This window comes from Sorghum bicolor, chromosome 6, assembly GCF_000003195.3.
Source record: "Sorghum bicolor cultivar BTx623 chromosome 6, Sorghum_bicolor_NCBIv3, whole genome shotgun sequence".
NCBI lineage: Eukaryota > Viridiplantae > Streptophyta > Magnoliopsida > Poales > Poaceae > Sorghum > Sorghum bicolor.
In genome coordinates, this window is record NC_012875.2 from 48,963,461 (window position 1) to 48,982,443 (window position 18,983).

Below are 18,983 nucleotides of genomic sequence, written 5' to 3' on the forward strand. Positions count from 1 at the left end.
TTGCAAAGTGCTACTGTAGCATTTTATTTGTACTTGACAATTGTTGTCTAACTATAGACTAATTAGGTTTAAAAAATTTATCTCTCAAATTATAAGAAAACTGTGCAATTAGTTATGTTTTATCTATATTTAATGCTTTATATATATGCCGTAAAACTTGATGTACAAAAATCTTAACCATTTTGCAAAATAGTTCAGCAACTAAACACGGCTCAAATAGGCCCTAAATGGGTTGGTGGTCGTCAAACGATCATGGCTGAACAATCGGAGCAAGTGATGAAATGGGCCGTGGTCGTAAGGAAGCAGAGTAGCCTCGGGTCCCGGAGTATACTGAAAGGCCTACGAAAGTCTGAAACGGTCGAGAGCAGAGAAGGCCGCCGCCTGTGTTTTGCCAGCTCTGCAAATCCACGCACCAGAAGCGTTGAACTGCCATAGCAACGGGGCTTCGGTTAGTTGCAGTCGCCAACCAGGTCGGTGGATCAAACCTCCGGCTGACGTGCTGAAAAAATTAGACATTTTAATATTTAATTTAATCTAGAAAATTACGTATAATACAGTAGTGATATATATATATATACGTGTGCAATTTTATCACTACTCAGATTAGAGATAAATATTACAAGAACTACTGCATACATACTGAAAATAATAGACATAAACAATCGGTTAAGATTGTACCCCGAGGAGGGACCAGTGCCGAAGGCACCGGCGGCTCCATTCACACTAGTCGACGTAGTGTGTTGCTTGAAGTAGCAGAGCATAGTCGATGCAGGTAGATGATCAACATCCTCCAGGAAGAAGACAAAGTAGCCGATCTCCACCAGGAAGAAGCCGCCGATCTCCGCGCCACCAGGAAGGAAGTAGTCGATCTACGCCACCAGGCGATTCCAGATAGCGAGCAGTCGTGGAATATCTCTGTGCGCGTAGAGGTTCGAGACGGGGATGAACAGAGAGTAATTCCCACCAGGCGATTCCAGATAGCGAGCAGTCGTGGAATATCTCTGTGCGCGTAGAGGTTCGGGACGGGGATGAACAGAGAGTAATTCGACTAGAGGAGGATTGTGTTGTTTCTCGCAGAAGGAAAATGTGTCGCGTATGCTCGCCTCGCCACGGCTCGGTGGCAGCGGCGCGTGCGTGTGGCACCCCCTTTCCCTTCCTCAACTTCTCCATAGGAGCTATCAGAGCCCACTTATTTAAGTTGAATTAACACATGATCAACAATTAATACGGTATTAAACCGTTTTTATTATAGCATTTATTATGAGTTGTTGAATTAATCATCAAATAGAATATGGGCTAAAAGCCCACATTATATTCAAGAGAAGCTCAATTGTGATGCCTCATTCCGATCTGAATCCAAGACGGATAGTTTTTTTTTTTTTTTTGAGTTTATCCAAGACGGATAGTTGGGGTGTTCAGATTGTGATGGTGATTTGGTGGTCACAAAAAAAAGATAGAGTTAATAACCATCTCAGTGCTCTCCACGCTGAAACTATAGCTTGCTTGCAAGCGATCCAATTGGCGGTGGACTTAGGCATTAGCCGGATCATTGTCAAGACTGATGCCCAGGAGGTGGTGAAGGCTATCAAGTCCTGTACCTATGATGCATCAGTTGTTGGTCATTTAGTTGACGAGATCAAATCCTTATTGGTTTCAAATTTCATTTGTTGGGAGTGTGTTTACATAATGTAATAGGGCTGCTCATGAGTTGACTGCGCTGGGTTATGTGTGTAATGAGGATGAAGAGGTGATCACCAACTTTTGCCTGAAAATATATCTGTTATTATCGCTAACGATTTGTTAGCCGATGAGTAATGAGGAGAGGTACCGAGTTTCAAAAAAAAAAAATCCACGCACCTGGAGGAGGTGCTAGCGGACAAGACCTTCGTTGCCGGCGACGGGTTCGGGTTCCTCGATGCCGTCCTCATCCCGTTCTCGAGCATGTTCCACGGGTACGAACAGCATGGAGGATTTGATCTTGACGTGGAGTGCCCGGGCTTGATGCGTTGGGTGAGGAGATGCAAGGAAAGGGAGAGCGTCAAGGGTGTATGAGCTGCACAAAAAGTGGTACCACATTGAGTGAAGCAATGAACAAGCGAGATGGAATGATGCCGGTTGCAAAGAACGCAAAGAGGGAATACTCCTACAAGCTAATTATAACTTATTTTTTGAGAAAGGCTATAACACAACTAAGTGTTTCTCAACCTCGCAACACTTGATCTCTCTCTCACATTCTTCTCCATCTCCGCCCTCTTACCCTCTCTTCTTCTCCAACTCTGACAGAATTAGAAGTGGCTCTAGAGAGCCAGGTCGACCAGACAGTTAGGACGATAGGAGTGTGGCGGTTAGGGTTCTGATGGCGTAGGAGGCAGTCGGGCCAAGTTAGGGTGAGGACACCCATGGCCATAATGGTGCGCACGGGAGGAGGGGAAGGGGGGAGAAGGAGGTCGTCACGGGCATGGTAGGGTCTTGTTGGAGCTTGATTTGTGTGCGGCTGCAGTGGCGAGATCCTACCGTGCCGCGGCGGAGTGCTGAGAGCATGAAGAAGACGTGAAGAACAAAAAAAGTATTTTGGGGTCTCAGACACTCATCTCCCTGACCCTTCGCTACTGCTTTCCTTTAACAAGCTACTCCACCTTACCAATGCTTGCTAAGAAATAAGGTTGTTACTATGTTCAAAATTTTGGTTTTAGTACTCTTTCAATTCAAAAATATAAATCACTTTGACTTTTTTTTGGGTATATTAAGTTACTATGTTCGTTATATCTAGATACTTAGCCAAGTGGGTGAAAAAAATTAAAATAACTTATATTTGGAACAAAGAAAGTATATTCTATTAAAAAACATGAAGTTTGTCCTGACAATCAACGGATTGAGTGACTAGCGTAAAAAGCCATTGCACAATGCGCATCCTTTTGCTTGATTGGCTTGCTGAATCAGCATACGGATTGAGGAACTTCAGTTGGATCACTATATAATTTTCAAAAGCGAGCTCACTAAGGCCTTGTTTAGTTCAAAAAAAACAAAAAGTTTTCAAGATTCTCCGTCACATCGAATCTTGCGGTACATGCACGAAGCATTAAATATAGACGAAAACAAAAACTAATTATACAGTTTAGCTGGAAATCACGAGACGAATCTTTTGATCCTAGTTAGTCCATAATTAGATAATATTTGTCACAAACAAACGAAAGTGCTACAGTACTTTTCGGAAACTAATAATATATTCCAAAGAAAGAAAGCGACCTCCACAGTCACTGTCGACAGATATCGTTGCAGAGCTTTGACAGCGTAGCGGTCGACGACCCGCCATCGTCGACGGCATTCCGGCACGCCGCCTGCACCACCGCGGCCTTCTCCCTCGCCTTCCTCCCCTCCTCGCCGTCACCCATCAGCGCCTTCACAGCCCGCTCCAGCTCCGCCGCCTCCACGAAGTTGTCCCTCTTCCTGTCCACCTCCATCGCCACGGCGACGCCCATGGCGGCCACCAGCGCGAACGCGTTCAGGTGCTGCTCGGCGTACAGCGGCCACGGCGCCATGGGCACGCCGAACCACAGGCTCTCCAGGACTGAGTTCCACCCGCAGTGCGTCACGAAGCCGCCCACGGCCGCGTGCGCGAGGATCTCCTTCTGCGGCACTGCCGTCGGCCACACGAGCCCCCTGTTCCTCGTCCGCTCGACGAAGCCCTCCGGGAGCAGCTCCGCCAGGTCCGCGTCCGTGGGGCTCCTCGTGTCGGGCGCCGGTGCGCCGCGCAGCACCCAGAGGAACCGGTGCCCGCTGCGCTCCAGGCCGTGGGCGGCCTCGTGCGCCCGCGGCGCGGTGAAGAACCCTCCGCTCCCGAAGCAGAGGAAGACCACGGACGCCGGAGGCTGGGACTCCAGCCACCGTAGGCACTCGTGCGGCGGCTCTGCGGCCGGCGGGGGGAACGAGATCACCGGGCCGATCGGGTACAGCGTCGGAGCAGGCCGGCTCCCGGTCCCGCGCGTGCACCGGCCCTTGGCGATGGCGGAGAGGACGCCCTGCTCGAGCTCGGCGGCTGTGTTGACGATGATGCCGTCGGCGTCCATGAAGCGCCTGCCGTGGCACGCGTACCACGCGCAATCAGGCTTCTTCCTTTCCATGATTGGCGTCGGGAGCGAGAGTGCGGGCACCGGGGGCAGCCCGGGGATGTCCGCCGCGCCGTCCATCTCCCCGAACTCGCCGGCCACCTCCTCGCACAGCGCCGGCAGGCGCAGGAAGAAGGAGAGCGCCGCGGCGTTGCAGGTGAAGTACACATACGCCGGCACGGCGAGCTCGCGGGCCACGTCGACGAACGGGGTGCAGAACAGGTCGAGGACGAGCGCGGCCACCGGGCATGACAGGCTCGAGACGGCCGCCCTGACGTGGGGCGCGTGCAGCTGCACGACTCGGGAGATGAACTCGACGGGGCCAGCGTGGTCCGTCGGCGGCTTGACGGCGGGCAGGCGGTGGAAGCGGACGTCGAGGCCGGCGGCGGCCTCCTCCGCCCGGCGTATGTCGCCCTCGAGCTCGGACGCGTGCTGCTCCGTCGGCGGCCGCATGACGAGCACCGTGACCGAGAGCGCCCGCCTACTGCCGCTAGCGAGCAGCCGCTTGCCGGCTTCTACCATGGGCATGAGATGGCCGGCGCCCCAGACCGGCAGCAAGACGACGGTCGGGGTTGCCATAGGCGGTGCCTCTCACAGGTGATCGCGGTAGAAGAAGGCAGAAGCGACAGAGTGATGGGTGGATGGAAACGCCGAAACGCATCAGCGATAGAGTGATGATTTGGAACACGGCGGTGCGGGCAAAGAGATCCGGTGGGGAAGGCGACGACCTGCCGCCGGAGAAGCGAGAGGCCCGCGCCACGCTAGTGCCACATGGTCAATGCACAAAGTCACGTGGAGTAGCTATAGATGTGACAACCTGGTACAGAAAACAATGAAAAATTACACGAGAAGTGAACAAAAACATTATATTTTTTTCTTAATCGAAAGACAAAACTCCTGTCACCACGTTAAAGAAAAAAGAACAAAAATCATGAATTTGCAAGTGTCAACTTGTCAAACTGGCCCAAACACTCTCAGACCTTGTTTAGTTTCCAAAATTTTGGATTTTTTGGTACTGTAGCATTTTTATTTTTATTTGATAAATATTATTCAATTATGGGCTCAAAAGATTCATCTCTCGATTTACAGACAAACTATGTAATTAGTTTTTGTTTTTATCTATATTTAATGCTTCATACATGTACCGTAAAATTCGATGTAACGGAGAATTTTGAAATTTTTTAGAAATTAAAAGGCCTCAATAAATCTGTGCTTTTTACAGTCGATATATTCTGTCACTTCGCTCAAGCCACCAAAGGGCATCATCAGTGACATGGATTTTTATAGGTGGCGTTTTCTATGGACAGTTGGACACAGGTGCATGCAACACATCATAGGAAGACATGCAAGGTTGCATTGAAGTAAGCTCATTGCCCCCACCAATCTTGGTGTGCTAGGAATTCTTGACCTTCAACGTTTTTCTACAGCACTCAAAATTAGATGGTTCTGTCTAGATTGGACTTCTAACAACAAAAGCCTTGGTTCGGGATGTAGGTATCACGTACAAAGTCAATTGCCGCCTCTATAATGTTAGCACAAAGATCACAATTAGCAAACGGAGCAAAGCATACTTTTGGCACTCGATCTGGTTGAATAGCAAATGCCCAATGGATGTGGCACCCTTGATTTTTGAAATTAGTAGGCCTTGTTTACTTCCAAATTTTTTTTGCAAAATAGAAACAGTAACACTTTCGTTTGTATTTGACAAATATTGTCCAATTATAGACTAACTAGGCTCAAAAGATTCATCTTGAGAATTTCAACCAAACTGTGTAATTAGTTTTTATTTTTATCTATATTTAATAATTCATGCATACGTCTAAAGATTCGATGTGATGGGAAATCTGAAAAAATTTACAAAATTTTTGAGGAACTAAACAAGGCCAGCTTGAAATAATTGGGCAAAAAGCAACGGCCAACAGCGGCGGGCAGGCCACACAACACAGGCGGGCATCTCTTGGGGCGAGGGGAGTGAAGAGTGCCGTGCATTGGCGAGCGCGGCGCACCAGACCTCGTGTCGAGGGCCCTCCCTGCCCGTCCTCGTCCTCGTCCGGACACCCCGGCCCTGATCTCAAGCCGCGCCCGTGCGCCACCTCGGTCTCCACGGCGCGTACGTACGTACTCCTACGTACCCACGCGCGGCGAGACCGACCGGCCCCAGAGACCACACACACACACGTCCCTCGCTCCGTTCCTCGGCGCGGCTGCCACCGTGCCACGGCACCCCCGTCCCGGCCTCGGCAAGGTCGCCACCGCCAGCGTCCGGCTCGCGGGGTTGGGTGCAATGTCTGCTCGGCGGCTGGGATCCTCTCGGTTGCGTTTCTTTTGAACCGCGCGCTGTACGGCCGCTCGTGCAGGCCCTCGGGTGTCGGCCGAGGCAAGTCTTCGGGTTTTCACTTGCCCGCGCCGCCTCGTCCTCCGAGTCCGACCCGGTTGGAGCTCACAATCTGGTACCGGGCGACATCGATCCACCCCGGCGGATGCGCTTCCGCGGCGATGTCCTCGTTGCCGCTCGCGCTCGGTGGCGCCGTACTAGGTGTACGTTTACCACGCGGCGCGCCCATTTCGCAGCTCCAAAAAAGTCCAAACCGCGCGCAAACTCGCTTGACCACCCGTCTACCAGTAGATTTTTCAGTGCGATCTATCATTTGCCCTGCTACTTTTCCCCCCGTTTTCACGCCCCGGCCAATCACGATGCCCAGCACGCCGAGCTGCCCCTGGCACACACACAGTACGTACTCCGTAGCGACTAGCGCCCGGTCCACTGCCCGGCAGCCCGGCGCACTTCGCCGTGCGACTGTACATGCGGCGCAGCACGCGCAAATGCGTGGGGACGGCGAACGGGAACGGGTCCGGCCGACCAACGCTCACCTGGAGATGTGTGTGCTTTACGTACAGCCGGGCTTTCGTCGCCGTACGACGACACGTCTGAAACTGAAACGGCTCCGGATCGGAAAGGCAACCGTTTCCGTTCCGAGGTCACGGCCGCGGCCGCGGCCGCGCCATGCCATAGCACGCCACGCTCCCACGCCGCGGGCGCGTGGGGTGGGTCAAAGCGCGGCGAAACCGGTGGCCAGTCAAAAGCCTAATCGCCGTTCTGCCTGGAGCCTCCGCGGCGCCCCAGGCGATCCATGTGATCTCGCTTGCCCGCTCGCGCTCGCTTTCCGGAGGACGATCAGGGCGGTCGGAGCAACCTTTTGGTCTGGTGACTGGTGGTACGGCTGCCGCGCGCACCGCCGATGTGAACAGGACGACGAGCGGCGCGCGGTAACATGAACAACGCGGTATTTGCCCGGCGATTTCGCGGTGCATTCAGCCAAAAATTGGATTCGTGCCAAAAGGGAGATCACCATATTTGCCCGGGCTGAAGCTCTGAATGTTCTGTCCTCTTCTCTTCTGGTCCTGTGCTCTTGCACTTGCACCGTTGCATGTATCCGTATATGAGTTACTGCTCCCAATAATTCTGTTTCAGGCTACAAGTGCTGTGAATTACGGTCTGTGCCAAATAACTAGATACTGCTAGCAGTTTGATCTGAAACACAAGGGAGCCGTATAGTACTTGTCGACTAAACTTAGATCATATTTATTTTATATTAAGATAAACTCAGAAATCCTTATATTTTAGGACCGGGACAGACTTACTAGAATAGCAAAGTGTCCATCACTTGTAACGGCTGAAATCAGTTACATGACTTGTAATAACTTGAGATAAACTCAGAAATCCTTGCATTTTTTAAGTTGTCTACCTAGTAAAACTTAGGTCAAAATGCATGCTAGCCATATGGGCAGTGGTGCAACAGTTCCCATGGCATCTCATTTCTCCTTTTCTGAATTCATCTTCTGAAACCCGGCAGCCGCGCGTCGTAGCATTAACTAATTCTGAATATCTAACAGATTTAAGCAACAGCTATTATACATGGCTTCGTTCATGAATGAAGTATGATGTCGTTAAAGAGGAGACAGAACGTGGGAAAAATGAATAGTTGGTGAATAATACTAGCTAGTAGAGTCTACCATGAGGGGGGGAAAAGGAAAGAAAAATAAGCTGACGGACTTCCTCCAACTGAAGGAAAATAAAGAACCGATGAAATTGACAGAGACAATGTTGCAAATGCTCCTTCAGTTTACTTATTCCACCACCAAGTTCAGTACATATGCATTTTTGAGTCTGAACTTTCCACTCTAGTACCTCCTATTGCACTTACAGAAGAAGCAGAAACTTTACCTAACCAAACTACAAGACCTCACCACACCTTATTACAGAAACTAAGTAGACACTGATCAGTAACTAGTAGTACTATAACTGCGTATATATTTATCCTAGAGATACCATTAGGTCAGGGGGGCAAAATTTGCGTGCATATATCTGCACGCTGTGGACACGTAGATACACATACGGCTACAACGAAAAGAATCGCACCTACTATCAACTTCCTTGTGTCCTGTCTGTCATCATGCTTCGGCAGATGCAGATGCTGCTAATGCTAGAGCCTTGAAGAACGTACTGACAGAGAGCTGAGAGCATCAGTGCTTGAGTTCTCAATGTCTTCATGCTTCGATGGATGTATGTTGCTGGTGTTGATATGATGTTGGTGCTGGAGCCTGAATACTCGACTTTGAGCTCAAAGCATCTTGTCGGCTTTCTGAAATCTGCCTGGGCCCTATACTACTAGCTGAATCAGTTGTGCTTGGGCACGCGGCGGTGCCATGGAGCGTAGTCCATGGTCATGTATGATCTCAGCTGATTCCTCTCCTCCACCCACTGCTGCGCGTGTTGCCTTCTGTCATGCAGCCTAATAGCACCTTCAGAACCGAAAAGAAAAAACTTTCAGGACTCAGTCATCATCACTAAACAGTGAACATTCAGACGGATGAGGTTGCAGCAGTGAAAGATGAGAGACTAATAATATAGTAGTAGCAGCAGCAGCATTTGCAGCAAATATATGAACAAAGCCATATAACAACAAGATGACTCACCAACGCCTGCTTGTTGATGCAGCGACGAACTGAAGACTACCAAGAGCACCAGAGCGACCAGCCTCACAATCCCAAGCGACACCATGCTGCTCTCTCACCACCTCACCTGTGTTCGTTTCGTTCTCACGGTCTCGCTGCTACTCTCACCTACCTCCTTGCATCTGCGAGCGTACGTGTGTGCATATATAGAGGCAAAGGGCTCGTCAAAGACAGTTGGGCACGCAGCTCGCAAGTCAAAGACACAGGAGATTTGGCTCTAGGCGGTGCAGGGTTCCGAGTTTTAATACCTCCGTCCTGTCCCCCTCCCCGGCCTCGGCCTTCGGAAGAGGGACGCATCCCATGAGAAGAATCTATAGTTTCTGGAGCTCGCGCCTTTTGTTTAAGCCCGCGGCCCTGCCATGGCTTTTTGGGGACGAGAGCTGATGAGCTAGTTTAATGGCGGCTCATGTGAGCTCCACTCGCCCGAGCGAACCACGCACGCAAATACCGAGGCCGATATTAGTAGTAAAACAGTGTGGTTTTGAATTCACAAAAGGTGCCACTAAGTATGTTTTTTTTTGTTAAATTGTTTCTAGGTTCTTCGGTAGGCTCATGGTCTCTGAGCGTAGCCTGGATTTGCTTATTAGTACTAGTAATATTCACATGCTATTGTTGTGCAAAAAGTGCTAGAATAATGAACAATTTGCAGTGCCATTGGGCATTGGTTGATTGTTTTGTTAGTGGTCTCTGAAGATTAGTTATCGTCGGGACTATTTTTAAGCTGAAAAGGAGGCAGCAGCGCTAGGATGGCAGTCCTAGTGTCACTTTAAGTACCTTGATAGTTTGTGAAAGTAGATAGCCTGCTAGTGATCGTCGGGATGATCATACTTTGAATCTTTGTTGGTGCTTTTTTTTCCGTCAGAACAAACAGAACAAGATCTCTTTTGTGTACACAATATTTTGGAGCCCATCGAGATCAGCCTGCAACCTGCATACATATAGATGAATGTAGCATCATTTTGTAGCTAGTGATGACTAGTGTACATGTAGCTTCATATGCTGTACCATGCTATTTTGAGTTGTCTTTAGCGGGAACATACAACAATATCTTAGTGCCCTAATACTTTGTGAAAGTTGATTGGTGATATCGCCAAAGATTGTGGGGTACATATGTATAAACATGATACTGTCGCCACTTACCATATCAGGATCTCCAGCTTCAGATACCATCCAGTTAGGCAGTTAGCTTGAGTTGGATCAACAATACAGATATATATATATATACATAGGTTGCATGTACATTTTCAGGATAACTTGCATCATGCGGTTCAAGCCTCGCTAGATCACTCAGCTTGTTAGACGCGGTTTGGGCTGTCGAGCTGTTCTTAATGGAGCACCGGAGCTCAGCTCCAGACGCTTCGTTCAGAAATGAAGCAACTGCCTACCACAGCAGACTGAATTCAATTAGGCAACTGTTTAACTGGAAAAGGCATGCATGCATCTGAAGCTAGAAATTCCAATAACCTTAGTGGTTCTCTATGCTTGACCATTGGAATCATCTGTTCTGGTGGTGACAAAAGCTAGATAGAACAGAAAAATATTCATAATTAGAAACATGTGTGAATATAATAATAAGAAAAAAAAACAAAGAAATAAAAGAAACGTCAGCGAACCATTACATGGGCTCAATGGAAAGTCATCAGAAGGGCTTGTTCATAATCCCCAAATCCAGGGGATTGGACAAGGCCTTAAAGAAGCATGTTAATATGATATGGCACTTGGCTGGAGGAAGAGAGGGGAGCCGGTGCTGGCTCACACTAAAACAGATCGGATATAGACGGATATCACCGATATCATATTTGTTTTCATATTTTTTTGTCAGATTCGGATTTGAATACGGATAATGTCAACCTCAACGGATAAGATACGATTGGATATCGACATTATAAATATATGATTTAAGTATTCAGATACGAATATGGTATCGAATGTTGAATACTCGAACTCAGATACAGACAGATCTGAACTCCTCTAAACAAATTCGATCTTGAATACGGTTGGAAAATATCTATACTATTTTCACCCTGGCTCACAGGCAGACGCAGGTTGGTGCTGCTGTGCCGCTGATATGCGGGGTCGTGTGTCACGCATGGTTGGGTTAATTAGGGGAGTGGTTGGCTGTAAATCATGAGATTAATCTTTTGAACCTAGTTACTCCATGGTTAAATAATGTTTGTCAAATAAAAACGAAAATGCTACAGTATTCCAACCTAAATTTTTTTGGAAACTAAACAAGGCCTAAAGAGAAAGGAGGAGAGAAAGGAAAAGGCCGCAGCCCGCAGGTCAGATTGGGCTCGGTGCCGGGAGAAAGAAACGGGACGACAAAGATGCAGCCCAAGCCAAGTCTAGAATTAATATTGACCTAATGTTTTTTTTAACTCCATCAATTCGAATTTGAATATGATATTAAACCTGCTCTAAGAATCTGATAAGTTCTAAAAAATGTTTTAGTGCTTCGTGAAAAAAGTTTTGGAGATCTATTGAGTGGTCATGTATCCACATTTATTTATTTATTTATGCACAAGGAGAGTTGGTTAATGAAATTTCAGTATGAGAAAGACCAAGGAATTGCAAGTGTTTATTTCTTTTATTATTGAATCAGTACCAGTAAAATTAATTTTATTCTGTTACGATTAAATAATTAATATACTTCTATATAGAAGTGCTTGTATTTTCTTATATTTTATTGAAGATGAAATGTTGTATGTATCGTTTCATAATAGTTGATGTGCCTTCTACAGCGGGCCACCTATAACATGTCTTAGGCCTTGTTTAGATGCAAAAAGTTTTAGAATTTTGACACTGTAGCATTTTCGTTTTTATTTGACAAACATTGTCTAATTATGGAGTAACTAGGCTTAAAAGATTCATCTCGTGATTTACAAGTAAACTGTGTAATTAGTTATTCTTTTTATTTATATTTAATACTTCATGCATGTGCCGTAAGATTCGATGTGACGGGGAATCTTGTAAAGTTTTAGGTGTATCTAAACAAGGCCTTATTCTCAAGGTCTACAATTCAATCTGTCAGTGGTGGTATAGAGGTGAGGCATATGGGTAAGTGTATGTGCATATATAGTGAGTGTTTGCATTTGTCTCATGTTTATAACAAAGAAATAAGATGAAACTTAGCGACGCTCTTCAAACAACATTTTCGAAAGAAAAAAAAAAGTAAAGTTCCACCGTGCAGTTTTTGGGGAGTCTTGGTATTTTAGACATGTTTAAATTAATAGAGTCAACTAAAGCACTGGTTGGTATATATCGTAGGGTCAGACTCTCTTAAACCAACCTATCCGGAAAAGGATATAGTAGTCTGATAAGCACCCTGAATCCAAATAGCTAGTTGATCAACCATTCTACATTGTCACTCCATTTTCTTAGGACGGAGCTCCAGGGAACCTTTCTTTCTTAGGCACTCGAGGTGGATGCATTTCCACGTGTTGATGCTAACAAATATAATGGAACAGCACACCAGCACTTTCCTCCTTAGAGCATCTCCAGAAGTTTAGTATAATTTATTTGCTAAACTAATCAATTTAGCAAGTTAACAAAAGAAATAGCAACTTTAATTTTTGTTTTTCTCCAACAGTCTCATATAATAACTTTCCAAAAGTTATAATAGAACCCACATTATTATTTTTTGGTTTATTATGTTGTTCATAAAAAAATAAAAAGGAATTTGCATCTTCTGTCGACACTGCACCAATACAAGCATCAGCTGTGTACAGCCAACAAGGAGTGTGTAGCTTTCAAGCCTTCTAGCCAATACAAACAATGAGCATACGTGAAGATAGCAGGCCATGCACATATGAAGATAGCATGCCATGCTTTCGAACCAAAGATCAATACACACCCACGGAGGCAAGCACAGGGCGACAACATTGACCTACATGGCAACAACAATGGTAGGTTGGTATAACATAGCAACGACGCCCAAACCAGAGGGTTATGTGAGAGGTGCCATAAAAACAGATCTAAGAAAGAGAGATAGTGAGTTCTCTCGACTTTTAAAATTTATGAATTAAGAAAGATATTTGATAACTTTCTATTTTTAAAAAGCTCTTTTACCAAACTATTAAAAAAGTTTTTTTCTTTTTGCTAGAATATTAAAGTAGAGAGTTCTTTTACCAAACTCCTGGGATGCTCTTAGGCCTTGTTTAGTTACTCTAAAAGCCAAAAGTTTTTCAAGATTTCCCATCACATCAAATATGACACATGCATAGAGCATTAGATATAGATAAAAAAATTACTAATTACTATTTGTCTATAATTTGCAAGACAAATTTTTTAAGCCTAGTTAGTCTATAATCAGACAATAATTACCACATATAAACGAAAGTACTACGTAGCCTGAAAAAAATTCACTCACAAACTGAACAAGGCCTAAAGAGTATGCACGCCACCGACGAACTTTATGTTTATAACTTATTCAACTGTCGGGATGTCGCGCAAAAGAATTGAATTACATAAACTAAATCATTACAATGTGCGCAGACTCATCACGGGATGCAGCACGGCTTGGCTACAGCAGAACAAAAAAACTGTACTTCGCTGTCACCGTTTGCTGAAATACAGTTTTCTGTAGGGCGTCAGAATATCAAAGCAGGTTGCACAAAATAGCTGATGTATCCCAGCTCTGAAAAGATTTCATGGAGCTCTATCAAATGGGCGTGTGTCATTGTAGCATATATCCCATACAGCTTCCATTGCATCTTTTGCAGCAGCCTCTGAGCAGTATGGGTTGCTTTTCAAAGACAACAGAGCCCGCCTTTTGACACATTCCTTATACAGTAGATGAAATTCTATTAGGCAAAAGTTACAATTTGAGGATATTAGTTGAAACTAAAAGAGTAAAGTCCATCACCGGTTCCTAAACTTGTTTCGGTGTGTCATCTTGGTCCCTAAACTCGCAAAACGACCGTTTAGTTACCTAAACTTGTTCGTTTGTGTCATCCTGGTTCTTAAACTTGGAATTCTCCCATATAAGTCCTTAAACTTATTCAGTTGTATCGTTCCGGTCCCTAAACTTATTTTTAAGTCTATCTGGTCAAAACATGGGGAATCTAAAAAGTAAAAACTCTCTACTGAAAAATAACTCATAACTTTTTCATATGAATTCAAATGAAGATAAACTTCATATCAAAATTGTAGCTAGCAACACGATCTACAACTTTGTAGTTGAAAAGTTTTTAAACTAAAGTCATTTAGGGTCCCAAAACATTTTTTTTAAGTTTATAGATTTTAAAATTTAAAATTAAATTTTGTGACACTAAACGACTTCAAATAAAAAACTCTTCAACTACAAAGTTGTAGATCACATTGAGGGCTACAACTTTGATATAAAGTTTGTCTTCATTCGAGTTCATCAGATGAAAAAGTTATGGATTATTGTTGACATAGAGTTTTTAGATTGCTTTGTTTTGACCCCGATGAGACTCACAATCAAGTTTAGGGACCGGGATGACATAAATGAACAAATTTGAAGACCTAGACGGGTGATTTCTAAATTTAGGGACCGGAATGACATAGATTAAATTTTGATAGTTCATACCCCCTCCATTACAAATTATAGTTCATTTTGTGTTTGTCCTAAGTCAAACTTCTCTAACTTTGACCGTGCTTTTAGAAAATATACTGACATTTACAAGTTCAAATAAATTCTCTATCAAAATATATTGCATAAAGAATCTAATGAAACTCATCTGATATTCTAGATGTTTGAGTGTTTTTCTATAAACCTGGACAAAGTTAAAGAAGTTTGACTTAGACAAAGGCAAAATTAACTATAATTTGGAACGGAGGAAGCAAGTATATATATGATAATGTTATGCGTGTAGAGAACAGAGAAAAAACATCTAGGTAACAGAGGCACATGTGGTTTGTACTTTGTAGCTCGAATATGAGTCACAAGGTTAGAAAAGAGGCTTACTTGTTCATGACCCCTTATCTTCATGAAACCACGCAACAATTCACGTTTATAATGGCAATCACCACTAAGGTGATTGGCTCGAATCTAAGAATAGAGTAAATGAGCAGGCATTAAACCAAGCATAAGTTTTCATGCAACAATACATGACATTGTAAAAGAAGAGAGCTTTCTTGCCTCAGAGCAAGCATGGTGAGCACAATTCTTCCAGTCCAGATTTTTGGCAACACAGTCGTCATAAGCGTGTATGAGTTCATGAATGAGGACCTGAGTAATCTGATCTTGGAAAACCATGTGATTGCAGCAAACTTTTACCTGGACACAATCATTGCAAAATTAAGCCTATTCTGCCATTAGTAGTCGACTAGGAAAATAGAGTACTAGATTAAAAATGAATCAAAGCATTAAAGAATTCAGTGTTTTTTTGACAAACACATAAGCACATAGTTATTACGAACTGAGAAAAAAAGGGTGCCATATCCACGTGAACCATGAGATTAGCTGATGTGTTGCAAGTAGGACACCCATACATTCCTCGGTAACTTTACGCTGTCCAAAATCCAAATACCCAAGTGTTCATCAAAGCAGTGTCCCAGGAACGAACAATAGCATAGCAATCTACACTGCCAACTTGTAGCCCCCATCCAATCCAACACAAAAGGTGAAAGAGTCTTTAATTTCTAACTATACATAGGCAATAAGTTACCAACTGATATACAATGAACTACATCTACCAAAAGGGACAGGCAATCAAGCTCATAAGCCAGTCCAACATACTTCATCACTAGCTCTGACACCCCTTTTATTCTGACACTTTTGGCATATCACAGTTTCAGGTGCCCTGAGATGGCAAATCTTGAGCACTATGGTAGCCAATCCTGAGCCAAATTAGCATGTACTAGGTAGTAGTCATATCAAAAATAGCTAAAGGACTGTCATTTGCCAAACGAAGAATAGATCGTTGGTAGCATGTTGCACTGAATTATTCCTAACTGTGAGCAGACTGATAGGAACACATTCCAAGCGGATTATACAGCAGCGCTATCGGTCAAGATAAGTTTCTAGCCTTCTAACTACTTACACCCTATGTATGTATCAATGGGCAATGGCGACGATCCTTTTATTTTGGGAAGCAAAAGATGGGGAAAGGGAAGCAAAGAAGAGCGTATATACCCCATGCCCGCTGCTGTAGCCGCCCGCGGCGCCGGCGCAGGTTGCCGCTTTGATGAAGCGCGGCCACACCTGGCATCCGGCCTTCTCCATCTTCTCCGTCAGGAACCGCACCGTCGGATCTGCGCGGCCACACAACACAGCACGGGGTCAGCAGCTCAGCACACGGAACGTAACGGAACGTGAGAAGCAGCGGCGGCCGTGGTGGCGCCGGGCCGGGCGCGTACTTTGGAGCGCGGAGCGGATGCCCTCTACGCATTCTTCGCGCGGCATGGCGCGTAGGGTGGTGCGCTTCGGCTCCGAGGACTCTGCCTCCACGCGGACGCCCGCCGCACCGCCGCTGCCGCTGCCGCTGCCGCCGTTCCCCTCCGCCATTTCTGCCCCCCGCCTCCGCTGGCGGCTGCTGCAGTGCCGCGTCGAGGGGGGTTTAGGTTTAGCCGTCGGCCCGCGCCGTCCGTCGCTGCCTTGGTTGGGAGTTGGGACCTTGGAGTTAGTTTTGGGCCAGTCGGCTGCGCGATTTCGACGGGAGGAGGATCCAAAGATTGTACAGTAGCACGCAGAACTTAGTGGGCCGGAAAGTGGTTGGGCCGAAAAACCAGCGAGTATGAAGAGCCACCGCGCCAAGCTGCGTTCGCATGTGTCTGCGTGCGTTTTTTTTTTTTTTTTGGCTAGCAACCTCGTGAAAGGATGGGTTGGAAAAGGTGAGGAGCAGGTTGCACTTGTTTTTGCGAACGCCGATGCAGGAGGCAGAACAGCCAGGCAGACGGGGACGAGGGAGCCATGGATCATGGATGACAAGTCGCACGAGGACAAATAATCCTATCGGGCGGGGCACCCTCCGATCTGGAACACCGGAACCGGACGGCGTGTGCTGCCAGTGCCAGTGCCAGTGGTACGCACGATGGGCGGGCGGGCGCATGCACGTGGCGCCAAACAGACGCGAATCCAGCCCTTCTCGTCGCTCGAGAATCCAAGGGAGGAGGCCGTGCAGACCTGCATACTGCTCCAGCCTCCAGGCCAGGCCACCGGTTTCCGGCGAGACGCCAACCAGCAGTGCGACGCACGAGACGAGACTGTCTGTAATACTCTACGTACAGGACAGTGTGTAGACTTGCATTGCTTGTTTGGACCCCCTCTGTCTGATCTGATTCAAGCTCGAGATCATCCGCTGTGCTACTGGTCTACTGTCCCTTCTTTTTTTTTTTTGCGTGGACCACGCACACGCGCGTCGCAGCATGCCATTGCAGCACGCACGACACGATTGGAGAAGAAGGACGTGCACCGTTGCCATGGCCTGTTGGGGCACAAAATTCGCGCTTTTTTTTTCTACTATCAGAGTGGTAGCAGGAAACTTAATTTCAGCATTTTCAGTTCAGGTAAGGTAAGCACACCTGAACCTGATCCACCGCAAGTCCGCGCGCGACCGCATGCCGCTGCGTGTTGCTCTTACCGTGCCTGCTACGAGCACCATGTCATCGATGCACTTTCTGAAGATCATCGATGCTCTTCTCTACAGTCGGGTACCGTTCGCCATTCGCAGGCGACCACCCAAGCTCTAGCTATGGAGCTGAGAATCTTTTGGGAGCGAGGCTTTCGGCACGTGCCCAGGACCCAATCATCGATGCTCTCTACTGCAGGGCACAGGCGGCAGCAGTAGCCGGCATCAGTGATTGCATGTGGGAGCACAGTACAGTAGTACGTTTTGGGCTCGATCTCCTCTCCCATCGCTTAAAACTTATTAAGCGCTTGGTACGTTTTAGCGAGCAAAGTAAGATAAAGCTGGCCAGTGGTTAATGATGCCGCATCATGGTTGGAAGACCACGGATGTCTCTTCCTGCACTCAGCACTCAGCACTCAGCAGTAGTCCTGCTAACACTACTGCAATGTCAAGAGGCCATGCATATATACTGCCATAGTACTCTATATCACACAGCAGCTACGGCTAGCTCATCTATGCCCTGTTCACGAAAGTGTTTAGTTTTCGGGCTAGGCGTCGCGTGTAGACCCTAAGTTCTGCTACTACACAGGGCTTTACCTAGGTACAAAACATAGAACCAGCAAGCACACACTATGCATGAAGGTAGGGAGCAGAGATTTGATTACGCATGTTGTAGGTTACTGTAGGGAGTAGCTTCTTGTAATCATTATATTATCTGATCTTTTTAGCTAACAAATGATACACAACGACGACCAATTTCTCAATACATAGGAGCGTATAGAGCCGGTGCATGAGGTAGCATTATTGACAGAACTAAGGGGAATTAAAAAAACGTTACATATATACCGCTTGCTTGTCGCCTCCGTCACAAAATTCATGGACTAAGGAGTACCGTTGTTCATCTTAATATTGCCACGAAATATATTACTTCTTAAAGGCGTTTTGCTTTCAATGGTACGCGGTATTTCCATCGACATAAAGGTGCTCACAATGACTTCATCGATTTTGACAATTTGCCAACTCGGTTTTCGTCTTCCAAGATGCTCATATGAATATGATTTGTGTGTACATTCATAATTAAGGGCAAGTATGCATGTATTATGGGTGAGGATTCTTTTATGCGTTTCAAAAAAAAAGGTTAATTAAGAACTTTCTTTAATGGGCGAAAGCCAAACAACTTAATTAACCACTTGGACCACGAGAAAATGAAAAATACCGACTACAATTCTAGATTTGATGCATTGTTTTTAAGTTTTTTGAAAAATAGAAAAATAGTACATCAGAATATATATATATATATACCATAAAAGTATATTTTATGATTTAT

General features: G+C 46.0%; 2 protein-coding genes across 4 annotated transcripts; both read right to left on the reverse strand.

Moving 5' to 3' along the window:
• Positions 684-5,099, reverse strand: LOC8073673 (anthocyanidin 3-O-glucosyltransferase 2). 2 transcript variants are annotated; one of them, XR_002453943.1, is made up of 3 exons: positions 3,247-5,099; positions 1,858-2,053; positions 684-1,765 (listed from the first exon to the last, which is right to left on the reverse strand). XR_002453943.1 is itself a non-coding variant. In XM_002448022.2 (2 exons), the coding sequence occupies exon 1, from the start codon at positions 4,683-4,685 to the stop codon at positions 3,255-3,257; it is 1,431 nt and encodes a 476-aa protein (XP_002448067.1). In that variant the 5' UTR covers positions 4,686-5,099; the 3' UTR covers positions 684-2,053; positions 3,247-3,254. The 2 variants fall into 2 exon arrangements, 1 of the variants encoding a protein (XP_002448067.1); XM_002448022.2 differs by having other exon boundaries at positions 684-2,053.
• Positions 12,698-16,702, reverse strand: LOC8060155 (mitochondrial inner membrane protease ATP23). Of its 2 annotated transcripts, none has more exons than XM_021462396.1 (5): positions 16,446-16,702; positions 16,222-16,340; positions 15,226-15,363; positions 15,052-15,135; positions 12,698-13,008 (listed from the first exon to the last, which is right to left on the reverse strand). In XM_021462396.1, exons 1-5 carry the CDS (start codon positions 16,591-16,593, stop codon positions 12,736-12,738), a joined length of 762 nt encoding a protein of 253 aa, XP_021318071.1. In that variant the 5' UTR covers positions 16,594-16,702; the 3' UTR covers positions 12,698-12,735. The 2 variants fall into 2 exon arrangements, with proteins under 2 accessions (XP_021318071.1, XP_002448069.1); XM_002448024.2 differs by lacking the exon at positions 12,698-13,008 and adding an exon at positions 13,502-13,904 and having other exon boundaries at positions 16,446-16,677.